This window comes from Petaurus breviceps, unplaced genomic scaffold (genome assembly GCF_028583685.1).
Source record: "Petaurus breviceps papuanus isolate PSGF00001 unplaced genomic scaffold, PetGlider_PUasm1.0 99, whole genome shotgun sequence".
Lineage (NCBI taxonomy): Eukaryota > Metazoa > Chordata > Mammalia > Diprotodontia > Petauridae > Petaurus > Petaurus breviceps.
This window is the reverse complement of record NW_027187465.1, coordinates 23,321,134-23,343,413: the sequence shown is the minus strand read 5'-3', so window position 1 is coordinate 23,343,413 and position 22,280 is coordinate 23,321,134. Positions and strand designations below refer to the sequence as shown.

General features: G+C 43.5%; 1 protein-coding gene across 4 annotated transcripts in view; it reads right to left on the bottom strand.

Annotated features, from left to right (window-relative positions):
* The window catches only part of P2RX4 (purinergic receptor P2X 4), a 37,048-nt gene extending 20,517 nt beyond the window's left edge, over positions 1 to 16,531 (bottom strand). For all 4 annotated transcript variants that reach the window (XR_011167093.1, XM_069081380.1, XM_069081381.1 and 1 more), the window contains exons 1-5: positions 16,320 to 16,531; positions 9,387 to 9,534; positions 1,167 to 1,238; positions 961 to 1,033; positions 85 to 181 (exon numbers count right to left, since the gene is read on the bottom strand). Coding sequence is in view for 3 of the 4 variants with exons in the window: in XM_069081380.1 (XP_068937481.1) it covers positions 85 to 181; positions 961 to 1,033; positions 1,167 to 1,238; positions 9,387 to 9,534; positions 16,320 to 16,453 (524 nt within the window). In the remaining variant the exon portion in view is untranslated. The remainder of the gene's footprint in view (positions 1 to 84; positions 182 to 960; positions 1,034 to 1,166; positions 1,239 to 9,386; positions 9,535 to 16,319) is intronic.
* Between the last annotated feature and the right edge of the window lie 5,749 nt (positions 16,532 to 22,280).

Below are 22,280 nucleotides of genomic sequence, written 5' to 3'. Positions count from 1 at the left end.
CGAAGCACAGTAAATATTTGTTGAATGGGATGGATCTCTGGTCCTTCCCTAGCCCGATGTCTAGGGCAGTTTGTCATGACTCACCGGGGCAAGGCACTATCATCTTCCACTGGACACCAAGCAAACACCTCACACGTCTTCACGGCACCCTTGAAGTATACACATCTTCCAGTTTCTACTCCTGCAGTAGCAAGAAGCAGAACAAGGAGCCAAGCACCTTACCCCAGTGTAGACACCCCAGCTTCCCCCCCTTCTCCACTATTCAATCTTAATGGAGTCGAATCTTCCCTCATTTACAAACCAAGCAACTTTAACCTGGAAAGATTTGGGCATTGGCACAAAGTCCAACTGCATGATGGCATAAGATCAGCAGTCTCGCAAGAGAGTTACTTATTTCTCAGGGCAAATAAATACTTCCTGAGGTACGAACAAATAGAAAGAACCAGAGATCTGGGTTATTTAATGCTGGTCTTGTTATCAGACAGTCCTGAAAAGTTCTATTCCTTTGAGTTTTTTCTATCAGAGGACGGATGACCCCACACTGAAGTAAGAGCCATAAGAGCAGCTAGGTGACACAGTGGATAGAATCGCAGCCCAGAGGACCTAAATTCAAATCTGACCTCAGACACTTGATATTTATGAGCTCTGTGACTTGGGGCGAGTCACTTAATCCCAACTGCCTTATCAAAAAACAAACAGAACCGATATGGGTCTTACTTCAGTATGGGGTCATTCATTCTCTGACAGAAAAACCCTCAAGGCCACTCTCCCCACTACAGAAGGTCCAACTGAGATGGGCTCAATTTTCCAAATGTTGCCGTTCCAGTTAAACACTTGGTTATTATCGGAGCCGACAAAGAAAACATGAACGTTGAGACTGCTGGCGTTCTCTAGCCAGGAATCCTACATTAAGAACATCACATAGATTCTATGAAGCGTCCGTAGGAGGTGAGCTCATACCATGGCTGTGGACATGAATGGCGCCCCGAGTACAGTTCTCATCTGATGTACACAGTGTGTCAACTTCAGGGAACTGGAAAGGACAACAGTGAGCAAAAATAAACCACAGCCAGTAGCCACATCCTGGCACCCACGGCGCTCAAAAGAATGAAGAATGAGGAAGAGGACTGGCATGAGTGACCTGTCCAACAAAAATGCTTACCTACCTTGGCACAGTGGCTTTGTTTCTGATTCAGGGTAGTGATCATGTTGGTCATGACAAACAGTGAGTGCTCGTGCTGTAGAACAGAGAGGAAAGACAGGGATGTCGGTATCCACTTACAGGTCACACAAGAAAAGTCAACCACCTGTCTCTTTAAGTACTACAGGCTGCTCTCAAGTGCCACATTGGAGAGCGACTGGGAAAAGTCAATTTGGTGGTCTACAAGAAATTCAAAGTGGTTTCATAAAGGCACTTCTGCTATTGGAGGAGAAGTAAGCTGTTGCTTCTTTGCACAATAAGCCTTTACCCCAGGGACCCAAGTGCCTTCAACCATCATAACCCACACGGTAGAATGCAGAGGACTTTCTTCACAACCTACACATTTCTTTGGCTATTCTACCCTAAACTTTGTCCAACCTCTTGGGTACATTTCATAGAACCGATTTAATATTCTCTGTACAAGATGCCAGGTTACAGAGAGAGCAATGGTAGGGTCAAAGTCTGTGTTTTCTTTTTCAGGTCGGATATTAGCCAAGCATCTGATCTTCTACCACAAGAAAGGCCTGAAATCCTTTTCCTTCATCCTCTCAACCTTTCCTTCATCCAAGGGGTTTGAAATCCATTCTTCTCATTCACTCAAGCTACATGTCTGCCAAATATCTGTGTGTCTGACGTTAAGTCTTTGCTCATCTCCTCTAGTGAGGTCCAAATAACTCCAGACCTGCATTGTTCATTCTTTGGATGTTTAATCATGTTCACAATATGTTGTATGATATTTCCAATTTGCTTTGTGTGTGTGTATAAAGTCTGCTTTATAAGCAAGACTGAAAAAAAATGGCAAATCACTCCAATATCTTTTCCAAGAAAACCCCAAATGGGGTCATGAAGAGCCAGAAATGACTGAACGATAAAAGCGACATCACAAACCCTCTGAGGCCAGAGATCACGCCATGCCACTTTGGGGCCTACAGCATCTGGGTGCCCAGTGCATCAGTGATGAAGTGGCCTGGGTGTTACCCAGGAAACCGATTTTATTTTACAAACTAGGCGGTAATTAAACAGAAAACCACAGCTAGGAAGACATTTTAAAAAGAACCTATGACTAACAACAGACTTTTTTTCCTCCTCCTCCACCTTTGCGTATCATTGAATCCAGCCCTGTGGGGATAGGTGGAGGAATGCAGGAGGGATTTCAGAGCTTACTTTAAACACCTCTGGTGTCAATCTTTATGTTGTTGAAATGTGTGACTCTTCCTGACCCAATCTGGGAGTTTTTTGGCTGAGATACTGGAGGGGTTTGCCATTTCTTTCTCCAGCTCATTGTTACAAATGAGGAAACTGAGGCAAACAGGGTGAAGTGACTTGCCCAGGGTCACACGGCTGGTGAGGTTGGATTTGAACTTAGGTCTTCCTGACTCATGGCCTGGCACTCTATTCACTGAGTCACCTTGCTGGCCCTTCAGTCCTTACACTGTTTAAAAGAAAAGAAGAACCTTAATAAAAATAAATTTCATCAGAAGGAAATGATTAACAAAGTGTGCCTAGAATATTTTGTAACAACCCCCCTGTCTCCCAAACCATGACTATACTCTCTGCTCCCTCTTATTTTCAATTCATAAGAAGGACTGAACAAAGCCTTTTTATCAGAGGCTCCTGAAGAAAATGAGGTATCTAGAAAGAGAGGTGTCAAGTTTTAAATGGATAGTACTAACTGGGGTCATAGAGTTAGAATTAGAGGCACATTCTTTAGAACTAGACCTTAGTTCAACCTCCTAATTTTATTTCTTTTTTATCTTTTTCCCTTCATTTTTAAAGGGGGAATCTGAAGATCAGGGAGGTGGTAATTTCCTAAGGTTGCATGAAGAAGATGGCAGCAGAGTAGGTCAGATCTTAGTATATGTCCTAAAACCCACAATCCGGAATCAACAAGAGATGCGCTAGACAGATGCTAATTAAAAGTACAGAAAAAATGATCAGGACACACCTAGACACAATATAAGGTCCTGTTGCATCCTCCCAGACCACCATTTTGAGCTTTTGCCAAGTCAGGGATAGATACTATCGGTAGCTGTTCTCCTGTGGAGTTTCCACAGGGCAGGAGGGCATCCAGAGCCCTCAATGTAAGGAGGGCTCTGAAATCTGCCTAGCCTTGGCAGTTTGGACAGGAAAAAAAAATCCATCATGTCAGGGATCAGGGGAGGAACCAAACAGCTGCCTTTCAATACTCTGATTAAATTTTTTTTTTTTTAGTTTTCAACATTCAACTTTATAAGATTCTGAATTCCAAATTTTTCCCTTTCCTTCCCTCCCTCCCTCCCTCCCTCCCCAAGACAGCAAGCAATCTGATACAGGCCACACATGTACAATCATATTAACCATATTTCACATTAGTCATGTTGGGAAAGAAGAATTAGAACAAAATGGAAAAACCATGAGAAAGAAAAAACAAAAAAAGTGAAAATAGTCTGCTTTGATCTGCATTCAGACTCCATAGCTCTTTCTCTGGATGTGGATAGCATTTTCCACTCTGATTAAATTTTCAGTCTGATAGATTTTAATCCTCAATCTGGTCAATAGGGAAAAGGCAGATGGTTAGGAAGACCAACAGAAAAGTTTAGGAGTAAGTTTAGGACTCAAAAAAAAAAAAACCCAAACCCAAGAGGGAGCTAGGAGAAATAAAAATGAGGTTGGGTGACTAGAAAGTCATAACATAATAAAGTAATATTATGTTGGGACAGAAAAAGACCTGAAAAATAGCATCCTAAGACAGATATTGACCAGAAAGTCCCAGAAAATGAAAGAGAATCCCAGAAAATGAAAGACGAAGCAGGTCGTCAAATTCTAGGAGACCAAGACCAGCATGAAAATTCTGGAATGGTTCAAAAGAAATGTAATAAGATTAAAGGAGGAAATAAAGATGGAAATTGGGATTAAAATTAGGGCAGAAATCAATAAAACAAGGGACTAGATTATATGGAATGTTGGAATCTCATTAAGAGAAAAAATACAGGCTCTGAAAAAGAGAATGATGGATTCAGAATTTGAAAAATACAAATGTAAGATCTGGATTCAGTCAAAAGGTCACACTTAAGGATCTAGAAGGCCACAGGCTCCCCACCCTGGCAGGCAAAGAAGGAATAGAAAGGCTAGGAATAGGAAGGAGGGGACATGGGAAATCATGCAGATCTAACCTTTGAGATTTACTTGTGAGGAAGTAAAAAATCTTTAATACCATCAAGAAGGGAGAATCTTTCTACAACCCATAAGGCACCACAGCTCAGACTGACTATAGGAGGCACTGTGGCTATGCATTACTTTAGAACAGTTATAATAAAATTATCAATTACTAATAATGATAAGACAGGGCTACCATTTCCAAGGCAAATTTAAGGTTTGCAAAGCATTTTCCACATGTTAATCCATTTCACCCTCACAACCCTCCAGTGAGGTGAGGACTACAGGTTTTGTTATCTCTATTTTACTGAGGTTCAGAGGTAAGGGGACTTGGCCCAAGGTCACATGAGCAGGATTCAGACCTGAGGCTTCTGATCCCACACTCACCATCCCACCCAGCTATCCTATGCTGCCTTTCTACAAGGAGACATTATAGATCCTTGTATTCTCAGAAGCAGGCTACAGTCAAATTAAGTCAACAAGCATTGATTAAGAATCTACTATAAATTACAGGCACTGTGCTAATCACAGAACCTTCATGGCAAGCTACAATATCTGTAAATAAAGTTGAGTTCTTACAGAAACACTGATCTATGGGTGCTGTGGCCATCTAACCATGATGCCTATTTTAATTCCCTTCATAGAACATCATTCTTCCCTTCGCTGGAGCCTTGCAACTCACATTAATACTTGAAGGATCCGTGATTTCATGGATTCCCCAAATGCCTGGGATCCTGGATCCCAACCCTTTTCACCTTTAAGAGTTTCTATGGCCAAAAAATTAATCATCTGGTGTCTAATCAGGTGACAAGACTGCCAACTCACCAGGGCAGTCCTCAGATAAAAGATATCCGATCAGGAGGACCATGGCTTCCCGTTCCTAAGACACTTGATGGAATATGAATAAGCATGAAGACTGGGGGGGGGGGAGATTTGCAAGACTTTTTTTCTTTACTTTTGCATATTTTTAAGTCTCCCATGAGATTTCTAAGCTATGTGTTGTCCACATGTGCTCCCCACCCCCCAAAAAAATCTTCCACCACAGTCCTGAGGTAAGTGTGATATTACCTGCATTTGGTCACTCTTGTGATATAAACCATATGGAGGAAGAGGTCCAAGTTGCTCTTGCTCTGTCATTAAAAGCTGTGAATTGTCAACATATACTTTAGGACTTTCATCCTAACTAAGAGATCGTAGCAAAAAGTCAGTCCCTAGACAGGAACAGCCTTTTTCTGTTTTGCCTCTTGCTGGCTTTTAAAAAAATTATTGATATATTTTGTTCTTACATTGCCTAGATTTCCCTCTCTATTCTTCCTTCTTCCTTCCCTCTAGAACTGCCACTTATAACAATTTTTTTTAAAAAAAGAACAAAGAAAAAATATCAGTAAAACCAATCAACATGTCAAAAAAAATTTGATATTAAATGCAATGTTTCACATCTGTGGATCCCCCACCTCTTCAAAGAGAAGGGGGAATCATCTTCTCCGATGTCTTTATTATTAAGGACTATACTTATTCTTTATATTCACACAACATTCATTTTCTGTTGCTTTGTGATGGCTGTTCTTTCCAGTTCTATTGTTTCAGTCATTGTGTATATTTTCCTGGCTCTGCTTACTTGACTTTGCATCAGTTCATGTTAAGTCTTCTCATGCTTCTCTGTGTTCATCATGTCTTATAGTAAATTAATATTCTATTATTTTTATGTATCATGATTTTGTTCAGCATTTCCTCAGGTGATGAACATCTACTTCGTTTTCAATTCTTGTCTTCCATGAAAAGGGTTTGCTATATCTATTTTTGGAGACTTTCTTTCTGTCAATGACTTTTTTGGGGTATATACCTACCAATGGAACCTCTGGGTCAAAGGTTATGGAAATTTTAGTTATTTATTTGCTTAATTCCAAATTACTTTACAGAATAATTGTACTAATTCATAGCTTCACTAACAATACATTTCCCTCTTGGATCACTGCCTTGTCATGACAGAGGGGCTTTTTTGTATAAGTCAATGAAACTATGTCCAAGACAGACAAGTCATAGTGCAGAGCTTTGACAAAAGGTGATCCACTGGAGAAGGAAGTAGCAGACCAGTATCTTTGCCCCAAAAAACCCCATGGATTGCATTGGGCCTGGTGTGTTATGGTCCACAGGGTGTAACGGGAATGTAGATTTTAAAGATCTTCCCTGCCCCTAGGCTAAAGTGCACCTGGAGCCTGGGGTGGGAGGCTTGTTTTTCAGTAGATACTTCTTGATTGGCCAGTGATTCAATAAGGTTGTTACATTCTCTGAGCCAGGAGAAGGCTGTATAAGCCCTGATGTGTAGCTTTGTTTTGGGGCTCACTTTGAGAAATGTTCTGTGATTTGATCAGATGAAACTCTGGGAAGCTGTTGTCCAGGGCCCCCCAGCTTTGAAACCCAGATGTTGATTTGGTATGGATGTAATGGTTGGACAGTTTGGAAATCTGTCTACTTGATCTGTTTCTGTCTTGATAATTCTGTCTGTATATTCTGAAGTTCGGGGTGCTGACCTTTTTCCCCTGAACTAGGTAAACAATACATATCTGACTGATTAAAGTAAGCTTGTTAACCCATTTTGAGTTGCTTTCCTTTATCAAAGCAGATCTAAGAACCTGTGGTGGCAGCAACCCTGGGGACACTGGGGTGCTTGCTGCTACACAGGGTCACGAAGACTCAGACACAACTGAATGACTAAACAACAACCTATCTTTTGACAACCCCTCCAACGTTTACTATTTCCATCGTTGTCAATTTGCTGAAGGGTTGTTTTGATTGGTATTTTTCTTACAATTTTCAATTTTCTTATAATTAGTCACACTGCCTTTTAACTTAAGAATTACAAAATCTCAGAGTCAGAAGGAACAAAGTCTCTCATACAATCCTTATGGATGAGGTAAAAACAGGGGTTAAATGACAGTATGGTTATGTAGATTCAGAAAAGCTGGATGCAAAGAGTAGTCAATTAATGGGTGGCTGTCACCTTGGATGGACAGCTCCAGTAGACAGACATGTGCTTGGCCTGTGTAATTTAGTATTTTTAATCAATGACCTCGATAAGGACATGCATGGAATGTCTGTCACACTGGTAGGTGTCATAAGGCTGGGAGGGATGGCCAACACACTGGTTGATCCAAAAAGGTATAAAAGGCATGTGTGCTCTTTGGCTTTGAGAAATGAAGACCTACAAGGGAAGGGTCAGGATAGAAGTCTTCAGATATTTGAGGGGCTAAATTGTAGAGGAAGTCGTTGATGTGTTCTGCTCAGCTGGGGAGAACACTAGGAAAAATGGGTAGAAATGACAATACAGGAAATTTTGACTTAATATAAGGAAAAAATTTCCTTTAAAGCTACCCAAAATTAACTGGATAAAATTGACTGGTGCTAAATTTCTCCTCACTAGAAGTCTTCAAGAAGAGGCTGGATATGCTTTTGGGCACAAGCTGGACCAGATATTCCCAAGATTCTTTCTGACTTAAAAGTGTGTACCCTCAGAAAAGGCAGAACCTGTTCCTTCTTAGGATACAGTGTCAGAGTGGGATGTAGTATTCTCACTTCCCTCTTCTCTTTTTTTCATTTCTGAACTTAACATCTAATAAAATGAGCATTTCAATACGCAATATAAGAGGAAATGATTTTGCATGAAACTGTGGCTCTCTACTGGGTACTTGCTTTTCTTTTAGGCACATAATAAGCTCAACATGTAACTTTCAAAGCTATCCTCTTTACTGGTGTTTCTTTCTGGCCTTCTCTCTGTTCTCTTCTATGTATTTTTTTAAAAGATGTTTTAATGTCTTTTTTCTTTTACTTTTTACTACTCTATCTTTTTCCTCTCTCTTCTTCCCACCCACTCCCATTATGAAAAAAAGGAAAATAAATCTTTTATAATAAATACATAGAGTCAAGCAAAACAAACTTCTATACTGGCCATTTCTGAAAATGTCTCTCTTATTCTATACCTTGGGTTTATCAGCTCAGGAGGTGGGTGGTACCTTCAGTCTTAAGGAATCATGATTGGTCATTGCATAGATCAGAGTTCCTGAGTCTTTCAAAGTTGTTTTCTATAATGTTTTTGGTATTGTGCACATTGTTTTTCCGGAATGCTTCCTTCACTCTTTATACCTTAACGTATCCCATCTTTCCTGGTCAGCTTCCTTCTGATCTCTAAATACTATCAAAGTTATTAGTCCACAAATGTAATTCCTTGCTGATATATAATACTGTGTCATTCTGGGGCAGCTAGGTGACACAGTGGATAGAATGCCAGCCTTGAAATCAGGAAGCCATGAATTCAAATCTGGCCTCAGATACAGACTAGCTGTGTGACCTTGGGTAAGTCACTTCACCCTGTTTGCCTCAGTTCCCCATCTGTAAAATGAGCTGGAGAAGGAAACGGTAACCACTCTAGTATCTCTGCCAAGCAAACCCTCAATGGCGATCACAGAGAGTCAGACCCTACTGAAATGATTGAACGACAACAACAATATTGTACCAATTTAGGCATAGAAGACGAACTTTCTGTTGCTTCCAAATAAACTCAAAGCACAAGAGTTTTCATGTTTCTTAGTGCCAGAGATCTCGATTTCTCTCAATATGTCTAGTTTTAAGTGTTGCAGTTGTTACTGTTTAGCCCTTAAAGCTTTGTAGCCGAAGAAATGATAATAGGGATCCCCCCCCCCATCCAACCAAGCCTCCTGAGATAGACCCTCAATGACCATTCAGACTTGCTGTTCATTTGGCCTGTAGGGGACACATGGACAGTTTTGGGTCAGGAAGACTGGTCCAAGTCCTGTCCTTGACACATTAGTTTGATTGCTAGAGGTTCTAAGTTACAAAAAAGTGAGAGGAGATTTCCACATCAGGAATTCCCCACCCACTAACAAAACCACATGTCCAGACCAGATGAAAAAAAGTTTTGCCAACAGGAACTTAGAATGGCCATGGTGTAATAACTATTAAATCACAGCTGAAAAGTAAATAAATATGAGGCCCCAAGACAAAGCACGTGAAGGGGACAAAGTGGGAAACGTACCTGACCTGGGACCACAAAATCTGCCGCATCCCAGATCCGCAACCCCAGTTTAGGGGTATCGGTCAAGGCCACACCTTTCACCTTGGTACTAATGGAGCTGATCACTGAGTCCTTAGCTTGGTAGCCTTTTTGCCACAAAAACACCCATCTGTAAAACAGAAAGCTGATGAGATGGCAGCTTTTATACAATGGGGCTGGGGCTTTCTACACCTTGTCACGGCATTTAGATTTAGGGTTGGAAGAAATCTTGGAGACCAACCGACCAAAGTCCCTCCTTTTACAGCTGAGAAGATGAAAGGGGAAGAAAAGTGACATAATTAGAAAAGCTGTCGTTTAATTCTAGGTCTTCTGACTGCAAATCCAGATTTTTTTCCTAGAGAGATGAAGAGAACATTTATATGTGTCAGGCCCTGGGGACACAAATGGGAGCCATGAAAACAGCTCTTGCCCTTAAGAAGCTTGCTTTCTAGTGGGGGAGATGACATATAAAGGGGAGCTGGAAGAGGAAGAGGCAATTCTAGGGGATATGAGATGAAGACCCTATAGGGGTCTCGTACAAGATAAAGTAAAAGCTCCCCTATCAGACTCTGGTGGTCCAGTCAGTGCAAGGTTATAGGAAGTGGGTGGGGGGAGGGAAAGACAAAAGATGATGACTGTTTGTCCAATCATTTCAGTTATGTCCAACTCTCTGTGACCCCATTTGGGGTTTTCTTCGCAGAGATTCTGGAGTGGTTTGCCATTTCTTTCTCCAGCCCATTTGACAGATGGGGCAACTGAGGCAAGCAGGGTTTAAGGGACTTGCCCAGGGTCATACAGCTAGTAAGTGTCTGAGGCCACATTTGAACTCAGGAAGATGAGTCTGTGCACTATGGTGCCACCTAGCTGCCCCATGATGGCTGTAGTACTGGTAATAAGGTCTAGAGAGCTCATTGCCTTTAGGTCACTTCTGATAGCTAGGGGCTGGAGGCCCTTCCATTTCATGGTCAATTAATGGTTATTTGGTTGAATGCCAATAATGCCTACTATGCTAGATCTGCAGGAATTACAAAAACATATACATAATCTCTGGCCCCAAGGAATTTACATTCTAGCAGATTCTGGATTCCCTGTCTCCCTTTGATATGAAAATGTTTGTTTTCCTACCATGTTTCCCCGATAATAAGACACTGTCTTATTATTTTTTTTGGACAGAAAAAACCCCAGAGGGCTTATTTTCAGGGGAGGGCTTATTTTAATGAACATTGACAGCAATTTTAATAAACAGGTAAATGTGAACAAAAAAATGTACCTTTATTCAATAAGCAAATCACTGGGGAAGAACAGGATGACGCGTGCACTGCTGCAGCTCTGATTGGATGTAGCTCGGAGCGCGGCGTGCGTTTCACTGGGGGGGGACGGTGCATACAGAGGGTACCGTAATGTAGCATGTAGCGCAAGGGATCACCTTCACTACAGTAGCAATCTCAATAGGGCTTATTTTCGGGGGAGGGCTTATTTTAGAGGAATCTTACACAGTAAGGGGAGGGCTTATTATCGGGGAAACACAGTAGTCTGCAGGAGAGGTAGAGGAACCAGCTGAAGAAAACTTCCCTCCTCTAACACTGCCTTCCCCTGGGCATAGACCCTCATCAGCGCACACCTACAGTAGCTGCTGGGGAGGGGGGGACTGAAGTCTGTCTGTCTCAGGCCTTTCCCCATACCAGTCCATCCTCCATTCAGCCACTAAGTGATTTTCCTAAAGCACAGATCTAAGCGTGTTACTCCAGTGGCTTCCTATCACCTCCAGGATTGAATAGAAACCTTCCATTTGGCTTTTAAAACGCTGAGCTTGGAGTCAAGAAGACCTGAGTTCAAATCTGCTCCCAGATACTTAGCTCTGTGACCCTGGGCAAGTCACCAAACAAAACAAAACAACCCCCCAAAAACTTGTTTGCCTCAGTTTCCTCAGCTGTAAAATGGGGACAATAACAGCAAAGTATTGTTGTAATGATCAAATGAGAAAATACTTGTAAAACATGCTTAGCACTGTCCTGGCATACAGTAGGCACCATATAAATGCTTATTCTTTTCCTTTTACTCCCCCTTGCCAATGCTTTTGGTCTTCTTACACCTCAAGTCTCACCCACACCCCCTTTCTATATCTTGCTTATATATAGTTGCTTGCAGGTTGTTTCCCAAATTGGAGCAGCTAGGTGGCGCAGTGAATAGAGGACTAGCCCTAGAGTCTGGGGGACCTGAGTTCAAATCCAACCTCAGATATGGAACACTTATTAGCTGTCTGACCTTGGGCAAGTCACTTAACCCTAAATGCCTTGCCTTCCCCCTCCAAAAAGAGAAAAAAATGGTGGTCTCCCTATGCTGTGAGCTCCCTGAGACCAAGGATGTGCCTTTTGCCTTTCTTAGCATACAGTAGGCACTTAATAAATGCTTATTCACTGATTTTAGAAATGTTAAGTATTTTAAAATTATCCTGGTCTTGAAAACTTTCAACTAATCTGAAAGAGAAACTCATCAATTCATGTCTAACTCTGAAAGGAGAGCTGCTGCCCAGTTGCTGATCAGCCCAGAAAGGTCTTCTCTCTTGAAGTAATTTGGATGGTTCCTGCACAAGGGCAAAAGATAGAGGCCCTGAAGAGTGAGGAGGGAGAGCGTTCCAGGCATGGGGGTCACAAGTGAGAAGTTAGAAAGTTGGATGATGGAGTATCTTGTATGAAGAACAGCAAGAACGGTGTCACAGGTTCATGGAATACAGGGACGGGAGTAGGTAAGGAGACTGGAAAGGTAGGAAAGGGCCTGGACGTGAAGGGCTTTAAAAGCCACAAGAACTGCTATTTGATCTAGGAGGTAACTGGGAGCCACTGGAGTTTAATAGGGGGGAGGAGGTGACATGGTAGGACTTTGGCACCTTGAGTGGTGGATCCATGGGAATGGAGAGTGGAGTGAGATCAGGAAACCAACCAGAAGGTTGTCACAGTCGCTTGTGACCAGCTGGACGATGGTGGAAGGGGGAGAACCCTTTGAGGGGAGTGATCTTAGAGAAACTGGCCGGTTTTAGGAAATTATTCTTCTAGATTAAGTGACTATTGTTCTAAATCAATGAAGCAAAATATTACCTTTTCCTTTGCCCTAAATCTATAGCTTGCATTTTATCATACTGAGAAATTTTCTTGTTTGGGAATCCTGTAAATGTTACTTCAAAATGTCTTATGAGGAAGAGATGTTCAAAGGCACGACAGACAGACACTGCCAGTTTGGAAAGTTCTCTGTCCAGCAGAATAATGCTTACATTTAGAATAATGATAAGTTAATAACCATTGTTTCTGGCAGACTTGTGCCTGAACTGCAGAGTACAATATTAATATTTTTTTTTCTTTGACAACCATAAGGAAAGCTAAGCTATCCTTTTCAAACCCTGTCTGCAGGGGAGGGTAACAAAAGCTGATAACGGATGGCAAACATAAGTAAATATTTTAAGTAACAGGAGAACTACAAATCTCTATCTTTAACAAGAGAACTTTCTGATCCTGATGCCATAAATACTGATAAGAATTTACATTTTGTTTCTCTTTCTGGGCAATTTCTATTGTTAAACCTAAGGATGAGTTTCAGTTGAATGGCTAGGCTTACTAAGTCAGGGCAAGAACATTCATATTGCACCATCACCAATTAAAAGTCAAAATGCAACTAGAGTACATGGCCTCAAATCAATCATAACTGGGCCATACTACGTGATGGGCTACTGAAAATGACAGGATTTGAGGCTGGAAAATGCATTTTGGAGATTCTTTGTTCACTGACTACTTTTTGTCTGAATTCAAGATATATATAGAACTGTATGAAGTATAGTCAAAGAAGAGTCATTCTTCTATAGATAAACAGTCAAAGAGTATAAATAGGCAGTCTTCAAAGGAAGAGATATGCTAATTGCCACATAAAAATGATCCAAGTCACTGATAAGAAATGCAAATATTAAAAACTCTGAAAGTGCACCTCCTTTCCATCAGATTGGCAATGAACAAAAAAAGAATATAACAATTGTTGGCGAGGCTGGGGGATGCAGGTACACTTAATGCACTGTTGATGGAGCTATGGATTGGTCCAATTATTTTGGAAATATGCATATGACACTAAAATCTATACCACCATTAGGCCTCTATCCCAAAGAGATCAAGGGCAGAGGGAAAGAACCCCATATACACACAGTTTATAAACAGTACTTTTTTATTGGTATAGGAAAGAACTTGAAACAAAATAGGTGATCATCATTTGGGGAATAGTTGAACAATTTGTCATGTCAGTTAATCAGCAAGCATTTATTAAGTCCCTACTATGTTCCTGCCACTGGAGATACAAATACAAAAAATGAAACAATTCCTACTTGCAAGGTGTTTATATTCTAAAGGGCAAGACAGGTACCTATGTAAGTACATAATCCCTAAAAAAAAAGAGAGATTTAGAGATACCTGGGAAGACTTGTATGAACTGATGCAGAATGAATTCAGCAGAACCAGGACAATTTATTCAGTGACTATAATAAGGTAAACATCTGTGAAAGACTTAAGAACTCTAATCAATGCAAAGACCAGCCATGACTTTGGAAGATGGATGATAAAACCTGCTTTCCATCTCCTTGGAGAGGTGATAGGCTGAGTGTAGAATGAGATCTACATTTTTTGACTATGACCAATGTGTGACTTTAATTATACTTCTTACAAAGGAAGGATTTTATTTTTAGCTCAGGAGAATTATTGGGGGTAGAGAGTGACAGCAATGCAAGAAAGCAAAAGAATGGTGATGGAAACATTAAAAATATAGAATATTAAAAATCAGAAGGAATTTCATAAAGGGACACAGATAGTGTTGGTAGTAAGTTAAATTTAATATATACTTTAAAATAATTTGTAGGTAATATTCATGATTTCATATACAATCCTCTTTTTCAGGTTTTTTTTGTATGTGGAAATGTTTATTTGTCAAACTTAGAATAAAAAAGGAAAATTTAGCCCTAAAAAGCTGCTTTTTTCGAGAGAATTGTTGAGTGTGGGCATGGGCTTTGCCAGAGCCAAAGAATGATTAAAGAGAATGAATCCAGGAATGTAATCGGAGAATAGAGATTTTCCCTCCTTGGTCTCCCTAAAGAGTTCTGACTTGGGAAGCCAGAGTAGATGAGAATTTTATCTTTATCTATAGGAGCTTATAGCTCTTCTAGGAAGGACACACACAGATCTTAGCTCCTGCTCACATAGGACTGAAAAGTCAGAAGAGGAGAAACTGTGAAAGTATCAATTCATTAAGTTTCACTCATGTGGGTACCTTCATTTACCTTCCTTGATTCTCGTTGGGAGAGCAGGTCAGGCTTAAGTTAGATCAGCTAGAGATGGGAGATGCCACTAACATTTCCAATCAAAACTGGCTACATCATTGCTCATATCACATCAATGATCAAGTCCTTTGTACCTTTAGAATATTTCTCTTAATCGCTCCCTTCTCTCCTCTGGCACCCCCTTGTACATCATCTCATGTCTGGACCACTTTGATAGCTGCTGTTGGGTCTGCCTGCCTCCAGGCTCTCCCCACCGAGGTCCATCTTCCACTCAGCTGTCAAAACCGTCTTCCTAAGATGTCTGATCAGGTCTGATCAGGCCACCACCCTCCCATCCAATAAATTCCAAAAACACCCTATCTCCTCCAGGATCAAATATTAAATCCTCTGCTTACCTGACTGTCCCCATTCTAACTTTCTAGTCTGTCTTACCTCCACTGACTCTTGGGTACAGTAACAATCGATCATCAACAAAAATTACTCAATCAACTCATAAACATGTATTAAGTACCTACAGTGTGCCAAGCACTGACCTGACCAAGATGCTTTTGGCATTTTCTCTGGCTGCCTTATGCCTGGAAGGCTCTCCCTCCTCATCTCTTCCCCAGGCTTCCCTGCTTCATGTCCCAGCTAAAATTCCCCCTCCTACAGGAAGCCTTCCTAACCTCTCTTGATTATTTCCTAGTAATCCTGCCTGTTTGTACCTAGATGTCTGAAGGTTGTCTCCCACACTGGACTGCAAGCTCTGAGTGCAGGGACCATCTTTTTTGCCTCTATTTTGCCCTCATCCCTTGGCACAGCACCTGGCACATGTTGTTCAGTCCTTTGAGTCTTGTTTGACTCTTCCTGACCCCATTTGGGGTTTTCTTGGCAGAGGTACAGGAGTGCTTTGCCATTTCCTTCTCCCGCTCATTTGACAGGTGGGGAAACTGAGGCAAGCAGGGTTTAACTGACTTGCCCAGGGTCACACAGCTAGTAGGGGTCTGAGGCCGGATCTGAACACGCATCAGCACATAGTAGGCGGTTAATGATTAGTTGATGCCCGTCTCCAGAACATAAGGAGGGTGGGGGCGCAGGCCTGGGGACGTAGATTTGGGGAGCAGGGCGGCTGGGAGTGCAGGGGAGGGAAGGAAGAAGAAAGACAAATTAAATGCCCAGCGCAGCCTGATCTATGCGCCGCACATGCAGCTGGTGGGGGTGTAGGGAGAAGAGCCGCAGGGGCTGGGGAAGGGGAGGGATGGAGGGGAGTCTGCGGGGTGGGGGCGCTGGGCTGTGAATCCAGGGGGCTCAAGGGGACTCAAGGCTGGGAGGATGATGATCCAGCGCGGGGACCTCGAACCTCATCCCTGCTCCAGCGGAAACCCCCAGTCACCACCCCCCCCCCCCGACTCCGGCTGCCGCAGGGGGCGTGGCCGGGGCTCTGTGCATTAACCCCTCCCTCTCCGCCCCGTCCCCACGTGCCGCGGGGCGCGCGCTCCCGCAGGTGCCCGCACGGTCTGTCCCCGGGGGGTCGCACGCCCGAGCCGTTCCGCCGGGCGGCGGGGGCGGCGCGCGCACAGCGGGGGCGCGCGCACGTGCGCTCGCCGCCTCGGCCCCGGGCGCGCGCTTACCCGATGACGTAGAAGAAGATGAGCAGCTGCACCGCACGGTTCAGAAGCCCCACTTTGCTGCTGTGGATGAGCACGATGCGCGGCGTGTCGTAGTGGAAGAAGAATCTGGTCAGCGCATCCGTCCAGACCCCCATGGCCCCCCGGGCTCGGGGCTGAGCTCCGCGACTCCGGGCTCCAGCAGCGGCGGCCGAGCCGAGCGCAGGCAGAGCGGACCGGGCGGGGCGGGGCCGGGAAAAAGGCCGCAGCGGCCCCGCCCAGCGCCCCGCCCCCCGGAGCCAGAACCGGGGCCGCCTGCGTGGACGTGGACCCGGAGCGGGCCGGGCGGCAAGCCTGAGCCCGCGAGCGCCCGAGCAAGCCCCCTCACCGGGCCGCTGGGGGCCCTCGGGGTTGACCTAGGGGCGGGGCGAGCCTGGGATGGCGACACGCCCAGTGTGGACCCTCCCTCCATCGCTGCCCAGCCTCGGCTCGCCAGTAACTGACACCCTGGGGAGCTTGACCAGCCTCGATCACGCGGCCAGCTGTCAGAGGCAGGATTCGAACCCGGGACTCCTGCCTCTGAGGCTTCCGCCTTCTCGGGCTGACACAAGCTCCTTTAAACACGAGCATATCAGAGCCAAGAGAAGCCTCAGAACAGAATTCCAGAGCTGGGAGTGAGTTTAGAACACGATGTCAGAGCCAGAGGTTCAGTTCTCTTATGGGAATCTATGAGGACAGATGGGGAAACTGAGGCCCAGAGAGGGGGAAATGTCTGAGATGACACAGTGAGTTAACGTCAGCATTTCCCCAACTAGATCATAAGCACCTTCTAGGTGGGACTATTGTCTAAGGGTTTAGAACTAGGAAGAATCTGAGAGATTGTTCTAATCTACTCATTTTATGGGTGGGAAAGACCCAGGAAGTAAAGGTTTTGCCCTGGCTCACAGGCATAAAGGAGCTGAGCCAGTATTTGAAACTAGACCCTCTAAATTTTGTGTGGTGCTCCCCCCCCCCCCTAATCGCCCCGCTATCCCCCTGGATGCCCAGGATAAGATCTTGTGGGATGGGAAGGAATTCAGCTAAGTCCCCTTGCCTAGGGCAGAAGACTCCCACCATGCAGCAGGGGGCTGAGCGAACCCTCAGAGCAGCTCACTCCTCTCTTCCTGGCTTGAGTTCTGTCCCTCTAGGAGAATCTCCTTCAAGGGCACCCTGTCTGAAGAGCATGTGCGGGAAAACAGCCTGGGGCTGCTGACCGGATACCTGGGAGAGATCCTGGAGGCCATCACCGGCTCAGTGGATAAGTGTCCTCTGGCCATGAGAGGGGCTTTCAGACAGCTGCGCCAGAGGGTGGAGGAGAGCTTCCCTGAGGCTGAACATGAGGTGGGGGATAGGGGGGATGGGGGGGGAGGAGGAATGGGCTTGGGAGCATGGGGGAAAGGGGGGGCAGAGACTGCATGGAGGCCCCTGCACATGCATGCAGTGCGCCTTGAAACTCTTTTCACAACTGATTCATAGAAGCCAGTGAGGAACCTAGGTCAGGTGCTGTTGTCTTCCCTTTAGAACTGGGAAAACTGAGGTCCAGAAAGCACAGAATGTCAGAGCTGGAAGGGTCCTCAGAACATCAGAGCCAGAGCATTAGAACATGGAATGTCAGAGCTGGGAGGGTCCTCAGAACATCAGAGCCAGAGCATTAGAACATGGAATGTCAGAGCTGGGAGGGTCCTCAGAACATCAGAGCCAGAGCCTTAGAACAGAGAAAGTCTGAGCTGAGGGGGGCCTTAGAATAGTGGATGTTAGGGCTGGGAGAGGCCTCAGAACAGGGACTATCAGAATTGGGAGGGGCTGTACAGATTTCATTTATCCCCCTTATTTTAAAGAGGAGAAAACTGAGGTTCAGAGAAGTTCTCTGAACTTCTGCTGCTCTGATCAATACAATGATCCAAGACAGTTCCAAGGATTCATAATGAAACATGCTCTCCATCTCCACATAGAGAACTGATGAACTGAGTGTAAATTGAAATATAACTTAAACTTTCTTTACATTTCTTGCCTTTTCTTTTTTGTAACATGGCCAATATGGAAATTTGTTTTGCATGATCTTACATGTATAATTGATACATTGCTTGTTTTCTCAGTGGATGGGAAAGAGGGAGAGAATTTGGAACTCAAAAAATAAAAAAAATATTTAAAAGAAAGAAGACGAACCATTTGATAGCGCCAAGAAATTGTGTGGCAAGACCTCATTCTTGAGTTTTCAGCGGCTGAGCCGTGATGTACCCAAAGGAGGCACAGGTCACAATTACCCCCTGTGGTTACAGCTGTGGGTTACATAGCTGATTATACCCATCATTCAAACGCACTTTTTCGTATGTGGGAAGACATGTGAAAAGGTGTTGTGTGTGTGTGGTTGTCAGTGTCTCCATCTTTGAGTGTGTACATTTCCCGACATTAGTAATGTGTCTTTGTTGATCATATGTTCAAGTTATTATGAGGCACTATCAGTGCATATGAAAATAAGAGAAATGATGGAGTTGGAAGGAACCTTTGGGATGATTGAAGCCAATCATTTTACTGCTGAGGTTACTGAGTCATTGGCTATAATCCAATTCCCCTGCAGATCATGACATCACTTTCCTGATGTCATGGTCCTCTTCCAGAATGAAGGCCACCCAATAGCAAACCCAAGTCCTTTGATTCCATGGCCATCGCTGTTTCCATACTGCCTTGCCAATTAGACCTCCCAATAAGACATTTACAAATCAAATATTCAAATGGATTCGTCTGTGTCTCATCTTTGCCCTCCCATTAGCTTGCCTCAGGAGGACCATCCAATGTTGGTCAGGGGGTGGTGGTGGTTCCTTGATTTCTTTTGACATCCCAGAGATACCAATGGAAGGCACCAGCTTTCCAGGGGTGTAATCTGACCTCGTACCATATGGCCAGCCCATCTTCCTTCTCACTCATATATTTAGTTAGTAATATACTTCACTCCAAGTCTTCTGAACAGTTGCTAAGTGTCTGTAATCTGCTAGAGTTTATTACACTTGCTATGTACCTCTTCATCCTCCTCTGGGCAATAGTAATGTTAAACTCTTCAGAGCCTATAGTGTTTATGGCTCAAGGACAACCCTGGGTAGAATATTGATATTATAAAAATGATCCTATATTGCTCAGACATCACAGTCCCAGCTGTGCCTGGAGAAGAAGGGAACAAAGAGGAGAAAAGCAGCAAGATGGAATCATGTCTTTGGAGATAATTTGCGCTCAAGATGACAGAGCTTTGAGGGAGAATGTCAAGGGATTGGGTCACAAGATGCCTTATGAAGGGAAAGAGGCCAAAGACACAGGGAAAACCCCCCCAACTCAGACGTAGTCATTACTGTGGAAGAATCAAGAGCTGATGACTTATATGCCTGCTTTTCTATCTACATAAAATTGTTATTTAGACAGCTCTACTGAATCAGTTAACCAAATGTGTAAGGTAGGTGATGGAGTCCTTAATTACTTGGAAAGGATTAAAGTACTTTGATCATTGGATAAAGATAGATGATGTCACAAGGAACTTTTTTATGATTGGCTGAAAGAATTAACTCACCAATGTGTCTGTATAAAGATAAAATGTCTTCTAAGATAGAAGACCAGTCTGACATTCTGGAGTCCACTGACTGACATAGGTGACTAAGGATCCCCTCTCTTCTGTCCCTACAAGTCCTATCCAGTTAAAGCCTGGGGCGGCCAGGTGACTCAGCGAGTAAGAGCACCAGCTCCAGTGTCGGGATGACCTGATCAAATCTGGGCTCAGATACTTAGCACCACACCCAGAAATAACTGGCTGTGTAACCTTGAGCAAGTTACTTAACCCCGATTGCTTTTAAAAAAAAAAAGTCCCATCCAGTTTTTGCATGAAGACTTTTGTTAAGAAGGAATCACTACCTCATGGGCTGCCTAAGCCATCTTAGGGTTTTGTTAGAGGAAAAACTTGCTTGCATCCAAGGTCTGATGGAGAAGTTCCACCATTTCCCTGCAAGGGAATTGTTTAAGAGAAGAAAAGATGATTGCTATAGCACTCTTTAGACTATGAGCTCCTTGAGGGCAGGGACTGTCTCTTTACCTTTCTTTCTACCCTACATGCTTAGCACAGTGCTTGGCACATAGTAGGGGCTCAATAAATGCTTGTGGATTGACTAACTCTCTAGTATTAGTAGAAAACTATAATGTTTAGTCTGGAGAAAAGAAGACTTAGTTTCTTGTTCTTGGATGGTACTTTCAATTGAATTGATGTAAAAGGACCTTTGGTAAGCAATCCTCAATTGTTCTACCATTTCTAGTCTTTGAGAGTTATCAGGGGGCATGGAGAGGGGCCTTAAGAGGTGAAGTGAGTTTCCCAGGATCACCTAGGCAGGATGGGTCAGCAATGGGACTCGAAACGAGATGGAGACCATGATGTCAATCTTAAAATATGACTGTCATATAAAATTCAACATGAACCAGGAATATATTGATCCTGGCAGAGTAATGTATTCAACACTCTAATTAGCATAGGATAGAGAATGATTAAAAGCCCCTACAGAATCGAGGATGTGCCTCTTGTTATGGACAGTAGGTTAAAAAATATGATGTATTTTTCTTGTGAGAGGAGGCACAGGACAGCTTCTCCAGGTTCTCATCATCATCCCTCCCACAACCCCAAGAGAGAGTAAGGAGAAAACAGGAAGTTCAGAATAGTGACCCTTTTGGGGTGTCAAAATATTTTGGAGATACCCTGTTTCCCAGAGCTAAGGTCCAATAAGCAGACTGTACCTTGAGATTACCATAACAATAATCTTTTGCACTAAGGATGATATCACCCTCTGGCAAAGTGTATTGCTTGGACCCAGCACCACATGTTCACTGAGAGATTTATTTCCCCCTATTTTTCAGGGCCATCTACCACATACTCACAATCCCTATTTCTTGTTGCTAACAGGTACTGCACTCCTGTTCCTGTTATAAACCTCTCATTCTGTACCCCACAGGGTGGACATGACCTCTGAGACTTGAGACAATGCTGATCCCACAGGGACAGTAAGTCAAGACCTAAAAATGATTATGTTATGGTCCAGCCCAGGATCTACATAAGACCTGCCTTTAGTCCAGCATGTTAAGCCTTTGCTTTCATATGCATATGTCATTTTCCTTTCTCTGAAATTATTTAAGCTTCTGTTTGTGTCTTGGCTCTCCTCTCTCTAGCCTGCTTTGTTTGTTTGGCTCTGGTCACCCACAGTTTAGAGGCTGGTTCCAGTCCAATTGATAGGGGGACCCATGGATTGTTGGGGGGATGCCTGGAGATGAGGTTCTGGGAGCTCTTGGGCCAAGTGGATGCAACCACAGGAGAACAGGACTGCACAACTCAAAAAGCAAGTAATTTGCATTCCCATGGAGCCATCAACAGCCCCGTTTCCAGAAATATCACAGAACAGCAGTAAAAATGAAAGATCAAAGTGTGTCGTCCTTTGAGAGAATCTGGCCCAATTAATTTTATTCCTGACTTTGGATCCTGATAATATCCTTCAGAGGAAAGTTATGCATGACACTTTCTATCATTAAAATGTAAAGTTGCTCTTAAAAAAAAAGCTGTCCTCAGTGCTTAGGACAGTACTTGGCACATAGTAGGCATTTAATAAATGCTTGTTGACTGACCGTTGACCTGCTGTCCAATTGGTACATCTTGGAACACAAACATGGTGAAGTCAAAGGTTCCTGATAATAGTTGGCATTTATATAGATCAAATAATGATGATAAAATGACAATATTGAGCATTTATATAACACTTTAAGGTTTGCAAAGCCTTTATTATCTCATAGGATCCCTTAGGAGGTGGGTGCTATTTTTTTTGTTTTTTTGGAGGGGGGAAGGCAGGGCAGTTGAGATTAAGTGACTTGCCCAAGGTCACACAGCTAGTAAGTGTTAAGTGTCTGGGGTTTTGAACTTAGGTCCTCCTGACT